This window comes from Rhinolophus ferrumequinum, chromosome 11 (assembly GCF_004115265.2).
Source record: "Rhinolophus ferrumequinum isolate MPI-CBG mRhiFer1 chromosome 11, mRhiFer1_v1.p, whole genome shotgun sequence".
NCBI classification, from domain to species: domain Eukaryota; kingdom Metazoa; phylum Chordata; class Mammalia; order Chiroptera; family Rhinolophidae; genus Rhinolophus; species Rhinolophus ferrumequinum.
In genome coordinates, this window is record NC_046294.1 from 7,576,395 (window position 1) to 7,596,029 (window position 19,635).

The 19,635-nt window shown below is 38.0% G+C and overlaps 1 protein-coding gene across 4 annotated transcripts in view; it reads right to left on the bottom strand.

Moving 5' to 3' along the window:
• Positions 1-19,635, bottom strand: part of RTN3 (reticulon 3) — a 52,271-nt gene that overhangs the window by 32,183 nt on the left and 453 nt on the right. For 3 of the 4 annotated variants that reach the window (XM_033121602.1, XM_033121601.1, XM_033121603.1), the window contains exon 2: positions 6,138-6,194. The exons of the other annotated variant lie outside the window; for it this stretch is intronic. In XM_033121602.1, the coding sequence (XP_032977493.1) occupies positions 6,138-6,194 (57 nt within the window). The remainder of the gene's footprint in view (positions 1-6,137; positions 6,195-19,635) is intronic. 4 annotated transcript variants of the gene reach the window in all.

Here is a 19,635-nt window from a genome sequence, read left to right on the forward strand (position 1 = left end):
ATGGTAGAAACAGTCTGTGCTTTGTCAGCACACAAACTTGTCAGTTTTCCAAGCCTTGCTTCTCTCCTATCTTCCTTGATCTCTTAATACTCCAAGTTTTGAGTCAGTATATAATAATCTGAGGTGAAGCTAAAAGATTAGGTCAGAAATCTTGTTCTCACAATACCAACAAGTCCTATACTGAATGCCATGACTGCCTGACAGACTTCAAATGTTTTAACTAAAGAGTCTTTATTCTGACAATGATTATAGATAGAAAAATGACTTTAATCATGTCCCTTAATGATAATTTTGTGACTTAATATCTAGGGCGGATAGTGTTTTCTGGGGGGCAAGCTTCGGGGGTAAACAGTGCAGTGCTGCATTCATTCCTCAGTGACTGAGACGCAGGTGCCAGCTCTCACGACTGTCAGTCAAGCTTTCCTACATGTAGCAAAATAAATTAACATCCTCATGGCGCTTTAATTCTAATTACGTTGTTTAGAATTTCAGCAAATAAAAAGAAGTTTCTCTGGCTGGTTAAAACACTAACAAACTTGGACAGAGCTGACTTGTACGAAGACAATGGGAAAAACTGGGCTGGAAGTAAAGCGTTTATAAAAGCATGAAAACATTCACTAGAACAAGGATCAGAATCAAATAAGCCTCTAGAACAGCTCCCATACGCAAAGGCTCTTCCAATCAGTCAGCACGGCACTTAATAGTCATTGGTGTCGTCCAAGTCTGTACCCGGCAAAACGGCAGAAAACTGCAGGGAGTTTGAAGATGGCTCCTTTTTAACATACCATACACTATAAAACTGCCTGATGAAATTACTCTGGATTACCTTACATCTCAAAAAAATGTCTACTACCCTTTCCTCTTTCAAAAGATTCAACCCTTCACATGCACTACAAGAGACTTTCAACATTAAAAACAAATGTCTGTCAAAAAAATACCCTCATCAAGAGTATTTTCTAGATTAGCTATTTGCTATTATATAATGGCATTTAATGTACACATTCATTTTCAAGAATTCTAATCACTTAATATGGCATTACACTAATTAACAAACGGGTTACACATCCAATAGATCTGTTAAAAGAGGAATCAATATATGGTAAGAGGTGAAAAAGGTCACAACCCTACGGAGGTCACAGAATGTCTCCAAATTTATCCAGTACTGAGCTCTTGCTTACCCATATCGTCTTAAACTCTAAATCCTTTCAAGTCTCTATTCAAGTATATTTTCTGAGATAAGACTAGGAAATTAAGTTGGCAGTCATAGTCTAAATTTCTAGACCACTCCTAAGCCAAAATTCCAATTAAAAGATGCAAAATCCTTTTATCTCACTTATTAATCATGTGGCCCTGGCAAGTTGCTAATCTCATAAAAAAAACTGGGGTTACTAAAGCACCTAATTTGATAACTGCTGTGAGGATTAAATGATTTAATACACATTAAGTGCTCAGAACAGTATCTGGCACTTAGTAAATCCTCAATAAATGTCCCCAAACACCACATTACCCCCCCCCCCCAAAAAAAGACATTGTCAAATCATAATTACCTTCACCGGGTATATAACACAGAAAACCCTCATTCAGAGTTTTAGACACCTCTCCTCCTACCATTCACAAATAAAAGGAATTTAAAAAGCTTTTATCTAATTCAAAATTTTGGGTGATGCGACTTCTGAATCAGTTAGAACAAACCAAATGCCTATGACATTCCAAGACTTATGGTAGGCTCTATCTATATGGATAAAGACACTGAAGCAGCCCAACACACAAAAAATTCTAAGCAATGTTGAAAGATAAAGGAACATTCCTGAACAAAATGTTTCAGCAAATGATCTATACCATAGATCGTCTCTGTCCAGGAGCACACTGTGCCAGTCAGGAGGGCAATGGGCATCAGTGGTCCTCTAATTTTGCTTTGAATAGGTATATATGCTAATTTTATGCCCCGAGTACTTAATCTCACAGAACAAGGTGGAGAGTTAAAAATAACAGGACAAAACTTGCGAATGCTTTCTACATATCACGTAAATACATTCAAACTGAAAAATAACCTTCATATACTGTTTATCCTTCAAATATCTTTTCTTTCTTATTCTCCAAACTGTCTTTTTAGAAGATCTAGTACTTTTCTTTTTTTAAATATTTACTTAAGTGTGTTGTTCCAGGACCCATCTGCTCCAAGTCAAGTAGTTGTTTCAATCTAGTTGTGGAGGGCACAGCTCACGGTGGCCCACGTGGGGATCGAAACCACAACCTTGTTAAGTACGAGCACTGCGCTCTAACCAATTGAGCTAACCGGCCGCCCCGATCTAGCACTTTTTTATTCAAGTCTTTATAACTCTTTTTTTCAAGTCTTTATAACTTAATTACTGAAAACATAGTGATCTAGAACAAGTAAGCAATAAGTAATGTTATATCCTATATTAGAGTTCCTCCTAAAAAGAGTGAATAGCTTAGAATTCTGTTACAGTTACCATTTAGTTACTTGTCCCCCTCACTCAGGAAATTCATTACTATTAATTAAAAGGATACCTGTAACATGGAAAAACCATACACATCAGTGAAGAAAGGCTGCTAGCCCATAATAGCCACTAAATTACTTTTTCACATACATACATACTATGCATATCCATACAAGGGAGGCTTGAAATATTCAGGTATAGGTTTTCCTACACTTGAATTTTCTCATGTTCACAAAACAAGACAAATTATCGTGCAAAACAGTATCAGCAACTTTCAGCCACAGCATCAAAATAGGAAGTTAGCCAGCAGACACTTTGCAGCCAAGCTAGATCCTAAACAAAAAGTCTCTTTTGGACAAAGAAAAATGTTTTACTTTTGTTTCAAAAAGAGGCTGTAACTGGCAAATATTTTTCCTCAGTGCTTGCCCCAAAGTTCAGTGTTTAACTTCCTATTCCAGATGCCTACTGCGTCCCTCAAATTGAATGCAAATGGTCATTACTGCCAATGTGCTTCCAATTCTGCAGAGTGGATGGATCCTCTCCAATCTTATTTTCATCTACTCCCCACCCCCAATGTATTTTCCAGCCTACACTTTTACCAAAGGTTTCAAAAGTAGAAACCAAATGTCAGTTTTATTTTGTGCCTGGTGGAGGTAGTACCTCTCCCAGACGATACTACTGTATTACATAACTAATAGCAACAATATGGTTACAGTCATGTCATTTCTGCCTATGCTACATGACTGTAACATTAACCTGAAAATGACATCTCCACACGTACCTGTAAACCCTAAAATACAACTAGCACGCGGTATCATCTTTTACAGCAGACAGTGGTTATGAGCATGGGGCTTAAATTCCTAGGTTTGTCACTTACAGTGTGACACTGACCAAGTTATTTCACCATTTTAAACTCGTTTCGATTGGTAAAAGAGCTCGTACCTTTCCTCAATAAAATTGGCTATGAGGAGTAAGTAAAATGACTCATATAAAGTACTGAGCATCGTAAAAGCTCAATAAAAATTAGCCACATACTGCATCTGTACCTCTGTTAATATCTGTATTTTACAGTACAGGAAAACATTAAAATTTACTCCCCTATTTTGAAATGCTCAGGGATTAGGCTGAAATTTAAATCTTTAATGAGAAAAAAGGAATCAAAAAGCAAAAGACTGCAAAGGAGTACAACTGACAATTCCATTGACAGTCTCATCACAAATCTATTCACTGGCTTTCAAAAAATGTAACCGGCTAGCTTAAGCTGTATACCTCAAAGTAGTACAATTTAATAAATATTATATAATTTCATTTTGAAATATTTAACTGCCTTTCTCTACTCAGTCCAAATTAATAACAGCTTTTGGTACATGCATCTCCCTGAAACTCAATAATCAGTATATATTTCAGGATTAATAATGTCATTCTTAAATATGAAAATGTCCCATTTAATTATTGCTACATATTGCTTAGTATGGCTCAGATATATAAAAGTAAAGCACAATTCTCCAAGGCTAAATGGCTAAGGGACATGGAAGCCAAAGACAGGTTATTTAGTTGGGTTAGTGCCAGGGAAGGACTTGAAGCCCCTGTTGGTGGCAGCAGTCACTCTGAAAGGCCTAGTTGTTCTCCCCAGGGGTTTTAATTCAGTTAATCAAGTACACCAACAACTTCCTCTTCCCTTATTTGTATTAGGCAGACTAGAAGCACCAGCCTTGGCTACCCTGGAACACACGTAATCTCTCGCCAAGGTGTTACCTCAAACTGAACGGGTTCTAGGCCTGCCAACGAAGTAGGGCACCAACTGCGTTCTTTTCCATTGTGTGTGTGTGTAATGCTGTAAGAGGCTACACTGGAACACCTGCGGGGATATGATGTGTTAAACCGCCTCTTTACAACACCTTTAGCAATGGCACTATCCTGAGTCTGAACTGGTCAAAATAACTCTTTGTAAGCTAAAAGGAAAAATGACAAATCTATTTTCTTTTACAAACTCTCATACTGTGACACTGAAGCCTACTTAAACATTAGTTTTTAATTTAACAAATCCTTTTTATTTACCTCCATTCTACTTGAGTGCATGTGTAATTTTTCCTAACAGGGATTAAAAGAGTTACCTCCTCAACATTCCATACATGAGGTGTGTTGTGCGTGGGTTGCACTGTTACACTGTTTAGGATATCAATTAACTCTTCTACATGAGAAAAGTGACTGGAAGTTGTAACTATGAAGGATGTATTTTAAAAGATCTGAAATATTTACAGCAAATATAATTATTTATTCTATTTACACTGAATTTTTACCGGTTTATCTTCCAGAGTAGAATAAATCTAATACCTAGTTGCCAAAATTATTAAATTTCTAATGAGGGAAAAAAAAAAAACCCTTAAAAATATCATCCCAACTGGCACTAACCCAATCCAGTTCCAGATGTCAAGAATCACTTGTAGGTTTGAGTTGCTAACACTCACAAAATACCTATCTTTTAATATAAACAAGGAAATTTCAAAGGTCACGATTTGACCCAGAAGATATTCAGGTTCACACAGCTATAAAGGGGTTGGGGGCTCCAATGCTAGCAGCCTGAATTAAAAGCAACAAGTTATCTATCACCTTTCCTAAGAAGCAGACTAATCCTGGCAAAAATTTTATTATGTTCATTTTATCCCATTATGTTTTTATTCTTATAAGGTCAAAGTCCTCCTAACAAACCAGGAACTAGATTTTGCATCTAGAGGATTCAGCTGTGAATCAGACAATACCAGACAATAAACTGGTTGCACAGGGCTTCTTAGACCTATCTAATGAGTGTAAGTACCTTTTATAAAATAAGGGTTTTCCATTAACCTACATTTGAGGTCGAGTGCAACAGCACAAACGAAACAGCACTTTCTTATTAGTGCAAATCAACGAAGCACACACAACAACACTCTCTTCCAGCTTCCTGGCAGTGCTACCTTCACAAACCTAGAGCGATCACATCTGACTTCTTTCCTCACTGGTTGGCAGATGGAAAAAAAAACAAAGCCACAGCTTAATCTGTAGAAAAACAAGCCTCGCTTGCCAAAAAGTCAACTGACTTGTTCAATGTTCCTAGGCGATTTGGAATTAGCCTGGCTCTTGGGACATATTTCACAGAAGTTCACATTGAAGTACTCTAGCTAAGCTGGTACACCAGTGCGCAGACCAGTGCAAGCACACTTTGGCACTGTTCTCCCAAATCCACGACCGCTCCAAACCAGTTCCCTAACTGCAAAGCAGTAAGTTATAATGCATTCTAGGGGTGGGATGTTTTCTGAGCTACAGTTCTATCTGTTCCAAATTCTGTGGGTGAGTTTTTAATTTTTAAGAAATACTCAAAAAGAAAAAAGACGTTAAAGAAATAAAAAAACTGGGAAAATTTAAGATAATAAAGGAATTAAAAAACTGGGGGAAAACATACTCAAAACTCTATCTCAAGCTAATGCTATGTCAAAGGGCCCACCTAGTGCCATTCTATTTTACTAACCTTGACAGGAAATCCATTGGATATTGCTAAATATAAAGGACTGCCTTGTAATTGGTTTGTATTTTAAGGGATTTAGGGGCAATAGAAAACTTGGGCCTCATATCCCCAGTTACAGCCTCTTTCTCAACATTTTTCTTTTATTAATGCACATAAAAAAATGACGGACTTGCCTTGTGAGGTCGAAAATAGAGATACAGGCTGAGAGGAAGAGGAAGAAACAAAGGAATCTGAAAGAAAATATACAGCGTGAGAATGACAACCTCACACAGGAATTTTAACTTTTATTTTATTTTATTTTATTTTGGCCAAGCATCATAATTTCATTGGGTTTAAACAAGAGGAGAAAACCCAAGTCTTTATTTCCAATTACTGTTTTCACTCACCTGGAAGTAAAACCTTACTTCATTTTGAGATGCATTTCTAAAGTTAATCCATTTTTTAGGGTCACATATTCTCACCTTCAAAGGAAGAAAAGAGGAACCCCTAGCATTTTTAAACAAGTATAACCTCAAGATGATGCTCCCTTGCAACACCGTGTGGGAAAGGAAAAATAGGAATCTAAGTACTCATTGATAGTTGCTTTTAACCATTTTCAACTGCGTTCTGTGGAGTTAGTCACTAAAATATGAGCATTTAAACATATATAGTTGGCAAATATGCGAAGTTGGCTCTGAATACTTGGGAAAATAGGACTACATGAGAAATCTTCATCTTCTAAAAGTACACTCCTCTAAATTTGGCAGTATATATCAAAGTTTTAAATGCACATACCCCCCCCCCCCCCCCGCACACATTCTTTAACTCAGCAGTTACACTTGCAGGAATTTCACCTACAGATGTCTTTGCAAACAGTGCAAAGACATGTGTGAGGACGGTCACAAGAGCACTGGTTGTAAGTACTGGAAATAATCTAAATGACCATCAAGTAAATGGTTACAGCCAAACAATGGCATACTTGCTGCTATGAAAAAGAATGAGGTACAGCTATATATGTTGATATAGTTGATACATTAAATTAAGAAAAGGGAAGTGCAGAAGTGCATACAGTGTGCCCCATTCTGTTAACTGGCAACAAAAGGGACTTTGCAGTCTGGGAGGAGGGAGGTTTACTTTTCACTACCACCTTTGGCCCTTAAAACAGAAGAAATCAGACAAACCAAGAATATAAATTATCTTTTTGGTAAAAATGTTAAAAAATTAATAAAAATAGCATGTGAAAAACACCCTCCAAAAACGCTCCTAAGTATACTGATCTTGTTAACTCCTTTTTTCTTGCAGTTAGAAAAATGTTTTTACAAGTATTTATATTAAAATGAGGAGATTACTTTTGAGGATTGGGCCATAGCTGTATCTCTAAGTACTAATTTAAGAAAACTATTCAGTGAACACATATGGAGCATGTTAACCCCCGGGCAGACTTTAGCAGGCAATAAGCAGTAATGCAGGAACTCAAAACCAGAATTTAAAAATCCACTGCTTTTTAATTTTCTTAAAATGAAGCATCACATTTACTCCTACAAATCGCCTTTTCTTTTTTAAAACAAGCATTTCTATTTCTTTAATGTTTCCAGATGGATGCACTCCTATATGTATTTACCTTCAACACTAAACCTCTGCCAACTGATGAGTTTACATCTGAATAAACTTGAAAAACCAAATGCTAAGCCCCAATGCCAAAAAAAGCCTATGAACTTGCCTTTTCACCTCCACCTAACAACTCCTCCAAATGGAAAATTTCAACACACAAATTTTTGCGCATAGCAACTATCCTGATAAAGAACACAGATAACCAGTGATAATCTGCAACAATATTGCATGAGATCTCCTAACTTACAAAACAACACTACTCATACTCCATATTTAAGCTACAGGGAACTGAACCCAAGAACGATGACCTTAATTCTCAAATGCTATTAATCAAACCAAACATTATGTTTAAGTAGCCAGGTCCAGGCACTGTAATACAGAGGTGACAAGTTAACTGAAAAATTCAAACTAGTAAATCTGGATGAGTTGTGGGAACGCAGCAGAGGCAGTCACTAGGGTAAATAAACTACAGGAGAGCTGGCAAACTTGGTCGGACAGGTGAATGAGGCAGGGGAAGGCATTCTGCAGCAGAGGAACAACTGGCCAACTTCTAAATGGCTTTAACTGCTACGTAATGAAAGTTGGGTTTTAGTCTATGTGAAATGAGGAATGACAAAAAGTTTTAAGGTAAGGGAGTGACAATATCACATGTATTTGAAGAACTGGTAGCAGTGTAGAACAAGCACTTAATTTTGGAAAGACATGAGGGCTTGAATTAAGGCAGTGAGGATGGGAATGAGGATAGATTTGACGAGACACAACGGGCAGAACTTGGAATCATTTGGATGTTGGAGACTGGAGCAGTCAAAGGACTAAAGGACTAAATGAAATGCCACTGATGGGGTATGGAACAGAGAAGGAATTCCTTATATTAACTTTCACTAAAAAATAAGTCATCGAAGGCATATCTAAGTGGAAACTTCACCACCACGGACAGGCTCAGGCAGAGAGGTAAAGGTTACAGATAAATACATGGGAGTTAATATTTGGATGAGAATTGACACTACTGGAGTAAATGAATGTGTTCAGGGAGAATCAGAGAGGTTTTACAATGGACTCTTGAGATACACCAATATTTAAAGAGGCACAAGGAAAAAAAAGAACTTGTGAAGGAGACAGAAAGGAGTCAATACACCAAGTGAAAATGGTGTCACTTGGAGAACACTTTAGAGAATGATTAACAGAGTCAAAAGCCAGTGAGTGGTCAAGACTTTGAAATGGGTGACTGAAATGAAGTAATCGAGTAATTTAGCCCCTATAACTCCATAGCTAGAGTGGTGGGGAGGGGCCAGACACAGGACTGAGGAGTGAATGGAACTTTTAAAAGCAGGAAGGGTGATAAAGTGAAGGACTGAAATCTGGCAGCAGCTACAGGGAGAGGCAGAGTTGAAGAAAAGACTTTTAGGAATGGAAATGACTTCAGCATATTGATAAAGAGAAGGGAAGGAGCAAGTAGAGAAAGTCTGAAGAGAGATAAAAAAGCAATATTTGAGAGAACAAGGAGCAGGAAGTTGCTAGAATGGATAAAAAGGCACAAGTGGACCTGCTGCAACTCTAATTCCAAGAAATAACCAGTCATCTGTGTAAATATGTAGCTATAATATTGTTTATCACAAATAATATATTTTTAAGGAAACTTAACAAAGGTCAATGAGGAGCCAGTTAAATAAGTTTTGCTATATCCTTAAAATGGGACTCTATTCATTAAAAACTGTGTTGTAGATGAGAATTTATTGACATTAAAAGACATTGACAGTACACTGAATAAAAAAGAACACTACAAAAGTAATTTAAATAATGTAATCCCATTTTGGTAAAAAATACAAACTATCATGAGATCATGATATTTACTCTCTGAGGAATTATGAGTTTTTTTTGTTGCTTTTCTGTGTTTGAGATTTTTAAAATAATGAACATTTCAAAAAAGAGCTAATTTCTTGTTACAAACTGAAAGGATATATATGAAAATGTTAACTGGGTGGAACTACTCATTGATTTTTAATTTTCTTTATGTTTTGGTTTTCTTAAATTTTCTTTCGTGAACGTTTTTCTTATAATTCTTAACACATACCTATTCCCCCCACCTACATGGAATGGGTTAGCTATCTTAGAGGGGAAGACGGGCACTTACAATGGGATCTTTAGCAGGTCTTTCAAAAAAACTATTTAGTGAATAATCTTACTGGTCGTCACACAACTTAATTTTCAATCCTCATAATACTTTAAGCTGCAACAAGCTGTCAAAACAACAAAAAAAATCCTGCCTCTTTGAAAACAGAGCTTCCATTTACTTAAGAGTCCTGAACATTTATATACTACATATTAAATTAAATCCTTACAACTCCCATTAAAAAAACCAACCAACCAACCCTGAAGCTTATGTGTGTCAGAATCAAGATTTAACCCCGAACTTTCCTGAAATCCTGTGCCTTTCCTATTGTATCACCTACTGTATCACATATAAGGACAGTCAGATCACCTGTCCTTCTGTTGCTGATTTGAAATGTATGTGCTACTTACCTGAAAATTTACTAGTGAAGTTTAGATTTTAAAATTCCATCATATCAGTAAGACCTGTCCCCTTACTTCTTAACTCTTCCCTCCAGCAGCATACTGGATGGGTTAGAAGTGGAAAAACAAGGAGGAAAAATAGCAAAAAGGCACATCAGTGCAGGTCTTCAAATTTAGGTCAAGCCTGTGCTGTTGTGTTGGGCGAGGGGAAAGGAGAGAAGCTTTGGATTGAACGTGAGATTCAAGTTTTGGTTTACATCTAGGGAAAATACACCAAATACACCTAATTGTTTGAAATTTCCTAACTCCCAATAAAAATATTGTTTCAATGAATTGTTCCTTTTCGTGATAACTGTCCTTCACCACCAGCAGAATACGGACTTTATTTTTAGACGCAGAAGCAAGTTACGTTCAGGAACAACTTTGTATAATGCCTTCTATAGTTAAGCCCAAAGCTTTTTTCTTTGTGGTAGTTTCTATAGATTATTAAAGCATCTTCCAATACATAAGTAAAAGTAAAGTGTTTGGAGTTGTATCTAAAATTAATATAATGGGGGTGGCTGGATGGCTTACTTAGTTGGTTAGAGCGTGAGCTCTCAACAGGGTTGCCAGTTTGATTCCCACAAGGGTCAGTGAGCTGCGCCCCCTGCAACGAAAGATTGAAAACAGCGACTGGACTCGGAGCTGAGCTGTGCCCTCCACAACTAGATTGAAGGCCAACCACTTGGAGGTGATGGGCCCTGGAGGAACACACTGTACCCCAATGTTAAAAACAATTAAAAAAAAAATGAAAATTAGAAATTCATCAGTTTTTAGACATCATTTCTACTGTAATATTCTAATATTAAAACAAATTAGTTTTTTCATTTAGTTTCCCTTTTTGCTCTATAGCTAGACCACACACACACAGCAGTCTTTCTCGAGAACTCTTTCTCATGATCATAGTTTTTGATGGCAATGCACATCTCAGTAGAAGCTGCTAAATGGAGCCAATTAGTGCCCTCTCCCCCAACAGAGCTCCAGAGATAGGCAGATTGACCCCTGTCCCCCCAAACTTTATGCCATTTATTTCTTTTTCTTATCTTTTTGTGCTGGCTAAGACCTCCACTGTACTGCTAAATAAAACAGAGAAAGTGGACCTCCTTGCCTCTACCAAAGCAATTTCTATTTCATGATTAAGGCTTTCTTTCTTTTAAAAAAACTTTACATTTTATTTAGATTTACAGAAAACATCCAAAGATAATACAGAGTGTTGCTTTATATCCAGCACTCAGTTTCTCCCAGTGTTAACATGTTATACTAGTATAGTAGTACATTTGTCACAACTAATGAACTAAGATTGATACATTACTGATAATTAAACCTCATAGGTCATTTGGATTTCGTTAATTTTTCCCAAATGCCCCCTTTCTGTTCCAAAATCCCACCGAGGATATTACATCACATTTTGTTATCTCGTTTCCTTTGGACTATGACAATTTCTCATCTTACATGTTTTTGATGATCTTGACAGCTTTAAGAAATACTGGTCAGATATTTTACAAAATGCCCTTCAACTTGGGTTTGTCTGATGTCTTTTTCATGGATAGACCGGAGCTATGGGTTTTGAGGAAGAATACTATTAATACTTTGGTGAAGGGCCCTCCCTGTTGTATCCCATCAAGAGTACATCTGTGAATATGCCTCTTGCTGGTGATGTTCACCTTCATCCCCTGGCTTAGGGAGTCTGCGGGGGGCTCCATGGGAGCACTGCTCCCCGCCCTTCCATCTTATACTCGTCGGAAGCAAGTCACTAAGCACTTCCCACACTACATAAACTGGCAGGTTGGTTTTTATTTCTTTATTTAGAGCTTACATAACTACTATAAAAATAGACCAATCAGTAATAATGTTTTGGTCCTCTGGATCCAATAAACCTAAATAAGATCTAATATCTAGTTAAAGAAATTCAATTTATTGGCTGTTGGAAATAAAGTCCAACCTGATTGGAAGCACCTTAGGGTTAAGGACCTCTTACAAGTCCCTGTATCTTTCATAAGGCACAGAATATGATGGCCAGCACACAGCAGAAGGCACTGGAGGCCTTCTCCACAGTATAATGGAGGCCTGAACATTACAGAGGCTTAATAAATGTTTGGTGAAAACCAAAGTGATCTTTAAACTGTTATTTCAAAAATAGACTCTGATGGGCGGCCGGATGGCTCAGTTGGTTAGAGCCTGAGCTCTTAACAACAAGGTTGCCGGTTCGATTCCCACATGGGCCAGTGATTTGCACCCTCCACAACTAGACTGAAGACAGTGAACCATCGCTGAGCTTCCGGAGAGGCGGCCGGATGGTTCAGTTGGTTTTAGAGCGCGGCCTCTCAGAAGGCTGCCTTCTGTTAATTAGTCAGAGAGCTTTCTTTGTACATCTGTGGAGTAAAGGTATAACCAACCAAAGAGCAAGAACAAGCAGAACTTTTGTTGCAAAAGAAACAAAATGAGAAAATCTAACAGAAAGAAACAAAATGGACTGTGTAAATAGGAAATGGGTTAAAAATATTTAAATAACCCAACTTCTAAAATAGCACTTACTTTTAGCAATGTCTTACCTTTCTCCAAATAATGTTCAAAATGTATTAAATCAAAATCTCTGATTTTGTTAGGAGTAAGATGGAAATTAGACTTATTTTAACGTATTTTAAAGTCCTGACACATCAAACTAGTCTACCACTGGCTCCTTATTGGAAGTGAGTCTCTAATACACCAAAATGTGGCATTCAAGTGGCTATAAAAAGACAATTTTCTGGAGTAAAGCATTAGTTGAAAATACCTAGTCCATAAGCAAAGACAATAGTAAAAGAAACCAACCTTAATCATGAGATATATTTATTAAAGTTTTATAGGCCTACATGAAAACTGTCTCCTGAGTACCTAAAAGAATATGTCAATTTTCACAGGGAAAGTTTTTGCAAAGTTTATAATGATTTCCAAAACCCAAATGTTCTTAACCTGAGGTTTATGAATAGATTTCATAGGAGTTCATGAACCCTGTGAAAGTTTATGCAATACTTTGTAGGCTTTTCTGGGAATAGTTTCTTCATCCATACATTTATTCCATAAAGATTTACTGAACAACTATTATGAGCCGAGGCCTAGTTTTTCTTGCTGAACAAAAAATGATAAGGTCTCTGCTCTCATTCAAAAATATCTGAGGGCCTGCTTTGTGCTAGGTTCTGTTCAGGCATTAGGGATAGAAGAGAGCGTCAAATAGGAAAAATCTCCACTCTGATGGAACTTACATTCTAGTGTGGAAGACAGACAATAAACAAAATAAATAAATACAGTAAAATAGATTAAGACAGATTACAGTAAAACAGATTATAGTAGGTAGATTATGATAGACTATTAATAAAAATAAAGCAGGGGAGGCCTATAAGGTTTTGTTTTTCTTGTGCAAAGACCTAAAAGTCAGGGAAGAGCTGGGAGGATATCTGCGGGGAGAACATTCTATGCAGTGACAGCAAGTAAGACTGAGGCAGAGGGGTGTCCTTGGTGTGAGGAACAGCAAGGAGGTCAGTGTGTGTGAAGCAGGCGAGCAGGGCGGAGGTTGGGGCAGATGTCAAAGGACTTCATAAGCCCAAGGGACTTCGGCAGTTACTCTGTGATGGGAAGCCACTGGAGCATGTGCCCACGAGCGACATGATCCCACTTACGTTTTTCACAGATTTACACCAGCTGCTATGCGGAGAACAGACTGAAGAGAGACAAGGGAAACAGTCTGGAGATATTAGGAGGCAACTGCAATAATCCAGGAGAGCTATGACAGGGTGGTAGCAATGAAGCTGAGAAAATTGGTTAGACACTGGATATATTCTGATGGTAGGATCATTAGGATTCACTGATAGTTGTATGAAGGAAAGAAAGGGGTCAAGGATGACTCCAAGCTTTTTGATTTGGGCAAAAAGATGGACAGAATGGCCATTTATTGAGACGGAGAAGACTGTGAAAGGAACGGATCAGGAGTTCAGTTTAGACATAGTAAGTCTGAGATGCCTGCTCGACATGGAAGCTGAAGATAAAGATTTGGAAGTCGCCAATTTATAGATGGTATTTCAAACCACAACACGGATGTCATAAATGAGACAAATGAAAACAGAGAGAGCAAAGTTCTGAGAAGCAAGTCCTGGAGCACTCTAAAGTTTAGACGTTGGGAAGATTAAAAAAAAAAAAAGAATTAGCAACATAAAATCCCAATGATAAGAAAACCCAGGACTCAGAAAGTAGACTAGTGTTTGCCAAGGGATGGGGGAGGGAGGAATGGAGAGTGACTGCTAACAGGTATGGGGCTTCTTTTGGGGGTGACAGAATTTTCTGGAATTAGTGATGGCTGTACAATCTTGTATATATACTAAAAACCACTTCTAAATGGTGCCTTTTATGTTACGTGAATTATGTCTCAATTAAAAAAAAATAAAAAGAACTAGCAAAGGAAACAGGAGGAACAGCTAGTGAGAGTGTGTGGTGTCATGGAAGACGAATGAGAAAGGTATTTCAAGGAGGCGGGAGTGATCAATTGGACCAAAAGATGTTGAAAGAGCATTTAAGACGAGGACTAAGAAGTGAAGAAGTGACGACTGGATATAGTAATGTGGAAAATAACTGGTGAACTTGACAAGAGAAGTTTCTGTAGAACAGTGGAGCAAAAAGGCACCTGGCTTAGCAACTGTGGGACCAGAAATTAGGCTTTGAAGTTAAACTGATAACTGGATTCAAGAGGGTGACTGAACTATTTTTATCACGTTTCAAATTTTAAAGAGAGGCAGTGTGTATATTTGAAAGGGAACTACACTGGGGCCTCACCCCCTTAGTTTTATCTTACCCTCCGCGTCCCAGCATCAAACCTTCGGGCACGCATCACTTAATCTCCCGGAGCCGGATTTCTCATCTGTCAAATGAGGTTTCTATCGCGGCCTCCCTTACAGATAAACGTAACACAAGTATTTCCACTGCTGAATGTGGGCTTTAGAGGATGCTGTTTTATTACCTTCCTATATCCCACAGCACCTAACCAAGACCTTTAATGTTTGCTCAAACATGTGCTGAATTAAGTGAATGCACAGGCACACTTAAACCATAGAGCAGTACAGATAACATTAAATACTTCTATCTCCTATGTAAAAGACAATACTCACTGCTGAAATGCCTTCAGCTCACAGGACAAAAGGAGCTCTGTATTAGTTTACCCTTCCATACATCCTCAAGGGCAAACTGCCAATGAGAAACGTGTCAAAAAGCGCGTATGTCCCTTCCTGGTGAGGTTGCGATGATGTGCTTACTGGGAGAAAAAGACCACAAGTGTGGGCTACCTGCTGACAGACAATTCACCTCCCCCAATAATGTAACATACAAACGCAAACCTATACAATATTTAAAGGGATTCTCTCTGAAATTGCAGTACCACAGAGTAACATGTCTTACATAAGTCATAGATATGTAGGAAAAGACTTTAGTGATGCAATCACAAGTAATACTGATTATGGCTAAACTTATTTAGCATACACACTTTTTCTAGAACATCTATAACATACCCAATGATCCACAATAATTCTGAATTAATAGCTATTATGAACGAACAGAATAAAAGGCAAGTCAGTTTCCCAGGCAACTTCTGAATAAGTTAATTATACGAACACAGTACCACCTTGGTAATTTTTATTTAAAAAGTTTTACTATAAAATTTATATATTTTTCACAAGTTTGTACACTTTAGGAGACAAATATAAATTCATCATTAACAAAAATGACTACAAACTATAAGCTAAGTACACACAACAAATATGCACAGCTAATCATTTATTTGGAGCCTTTGTAATTCTCAGCAGAATTACAAAAATGGTTAATTCTAGGGTTATGGCTAGCCTAAAGAGAAGTGCCTTTTTTCAGAACAAACAACCTCTTGGCTCAAACAAAACTGGAAACCTTAACTTTCCTCTTTCCCTCCAATTCCTTCACTACCAAACTTCATTTACAAGTGCTTGAAACACACACAGGATTAAACAGGTGACTCCTACGTTAGGACAAATATTTAATTTCCTCACCACAAAATACAATACAAAATACAATAAAAGCAATTATATTAATTTTATTTTGTTTTCAGACAGTCTCTAAAATAATAAAAATAAAAACACTGATGCTCTTAGCAGCAACTTAGTAAACAATCCCCTAGAGATTTCAACTTCAGGTTAAGGTATGCCTGTTAAATAGATGTAGACTGGTTTGTTTGATCAGAGTGGTTAAATTACTTGTGAATTTGACTCTAAAAGAAAACAGCCTACAAGAAACTTTTTATTCCCGGGGAATGAAAACCATCCAAGTCAACATGCATTTGTAAACTATGTTGACATGACTCTTCTTGCTGGCTCCTCCTTACTCTAGCTCCCACTGACAGGAGTTTCATAATGTACCATAACTACACATATTATGGTCAGAATGCAGATATTTTAGCATACTGATGTTATGTCAAGCCACTTATGAAACACCTTGGCTCTCCCCACCCCCAACCACCACCTCTTTAAAGGACCAGCTGAGTGAAAGGGGTAGCAGCTTTAAGACACTAATGTGAGGGGTTAAAAGCTGAAAAAAGAAGGACTCACTTTTAGTAAAAGAAAAAGGTGTTAAGATCTTCCTTTATTATGAGGGAATATTATGATTTCTCACTTGTAATTCAATTCCTATTTTGAATCTGTGTGCAAAAGTTTGTAATCTGCAAATAGATGTATCAAATATTAGATATTGACATTCAATAAAAGTTAGGATTTAAGGATGCAGGGTAAATATGTCTAGGTCACGTTGCTGAGGCTCAGGGTTTGCATGCACTAGGTCATAAAATTAGTAAGAGAGTCAGGACTAAAATCGAGGTGTCTCTGGCATTCAAATCTGTGTGTTTACCACCATATTACACTGTCACTGATTATTCGACACAAATACAGATAATGTCTGTTGAACAGGTGTTCAGATTCCTTTTAAAGGATTAAGACTGAAAACACAAATTATATACTCACAATTTCATTGACTTGTTAGAACAAAATATGAAAATGTTGCTATAAAAGTACACAGAACAACTAAGTTTCATGAGTGAGGAAAAAACTATTTAAAGCAAACACTTTTTTTTTAATTGCCCAAGCTGTTTTTGCTTTTGAGCTAATTTCCATGAACAGATACAAGAAATGCAGCTGTATTTTGGCATCATGATTTTCAGAGCAATAATAAAGAACAGTCTCTAGCAAGTTATAGAATGTTGAAGGCTATAAACAGCAAACTATTAAAGCACTTTTAAAGTTCATGCAATAGACACGTAGCTATCTATACTTGAGATCTAATAAAGGCAACTCATCCTGAAAAGAACACTAAATACGTAAGTCTCTTTTACCTCAACATTTCTGCCTTGAAATCTTTGGTTTCTTTCAAGGCAGAAATCTGGAAGCCAGTCCTGGCCTCTGACCTCCTTTCTCCAAGCTCACTGCACTAGGACCCCAGGCACTGGGCCAGAGGGTGCCACCACTCATTCTCCACCTTTAGGTGGAAACTAGTATTTCTAACATTCATTACTGGACAGGACAGGCAAGACAGACAAAATTGTTTGCTGAAGGACACCAAGCGACTACTTACTCTTCTTTTACTTTTTGAAAGTCTAAAACCAAGAAGAGCTTAGTGAAAGAATGTGAAGCTGAAGGCTGACATCAACATGCATAGATTTTTAAACAATCAAGGTAATTATTTGTTTTAAGTATCCATTTTAAAAGAGTTAAATTTGGAATAACAAAGTCCATCTTATTTTTGTGGTCCAGAAGCCTGAGACATTTCCTCTGAAAGATGGAGAAAACATTCTGCAAGAAGGAAGCGTTTGCAGTGAAATGGTGACTATACATGACAGTATCTTAAGCTGAACTCAGGTAGTGACGCGGCAAATGAGGATCTTATATTGAGCCCACCAAAATTGTATTAATGATTTTTAGACAATACTAATATAAATTTTCAATGGATAAGAGCTTAACATAGAGAATCTATTTTATTTTTCAGGTAATCAAAAATTTTAAATCAAGAAAAATAAAAAAATATGCACAAAAGGGCCAACTGAATAGTAAGCAATGACAAGAAATTAACACCGAAACACCAAGTTGCTAAGTTGTAGGGAAGCTGCTGTTCACCTGGACTTTCGCCATTGTTCAAGGGAACAAGGGTTCTAAATTTGCTGCCTCATTCCTTTATCTGGACAGCAATCTTGACCTTGCCGAAAGCTTCCTCTGCTACTGTTTCTACTGAAATGACCATAACCACACTGGAAAACTCAACAAGGTACCAAAGCTCTGATGTGGGAAATCCAGTTTGAAAAACACGTAGAGACTATATATGAAGTTAGTATCAGAAATTATATGTTCTTTTTAACGATCAACCCAAGACTCTGGCAAAGGCGAAAATGAAGCATTTAAAATCCCTCAAAATCCTTTAAGGTAACTAAATAAAGAGCAAAATTATCAGTACTCTCCCAAGCTTATGGCCCTTCCTTTGACAAAAAGCTATTTTTTTCCTTCGAAGACTGAGTTCCTTTAAGAACCACCACCTGCTCATGGTGCATTTTTTTTCCTCGAGAAGGCATCTGCACTGCAGATCTCTGCCCGAGGGGCGCTTGCCAGCTAGCTCCCACCAGCAGGCAGACGCGTATACAATGGAAACTAAAAGCGGCCTGCAGTTTCCCTCCTCGTCTTTCAGAGATGGAAGGAGAAGGGGGTTCCACCAGCCCCTGCTTTGTCTGAATTTCTCCCCCTCCCCCTTTTCTGCGGTAAACATCCCCTTTTGTTCTATTGCAATCAATAACAGCCCACAGAAATCATGAAATCAAAATACGTTGATGGGTGGACCTGACTCTATTTATTATCTTCTAGAATATAAGCGACTGATTGCATGTCCCCACCCCCACGCCGCGCCAGGGAAGAGCAGGCTGTGTTGCACATGCAGCCACGGATCCATCTTGGACCATCGGCAGCTCCCTCCCAAATCTTTCCTGAGGTATTCTCATCACGCCACCTCCTATGTCGGAGCCTCAGAAAAATTTAGGGAGTCTAGCCACAAAACATTAAAGGCAGGTGAAAACAGTATAGAAAACGGCTTTAATGTTTCCACTAAACTTCCTCGTCTTCCCCACTGGCAACCAAAAACATTATTTTTTTTTGGAAGACTACCACGAATGTCCGATTATGTCAAGACCTGTCTGCAAACCTGCAATGCAACCCTTTCACCACAATCCCCTCAAAATCTTAATTTCTCTTACGACCAACCTGCCCCAATCCTCTCAATCTCTAATCTTCCGGTAAATCTCCCGGGTTAAGTGGACCGCTCCCCCGATACGGTCTTTTTTCCCACCTGCCGGGTCCTGGCGTTAACGCCCACTCTCTAGAATATCTCCCCGCCCCCAACCTGTTTTCCTCACACCCCGTTATTTCCCCACCGCCTGCACGACCTTACACTCCCCTCCCCCTTAGCCCATTAGCAGACGCCGGTCCCCAAGGGCTGCAGCCTCTCGTAGGGAGG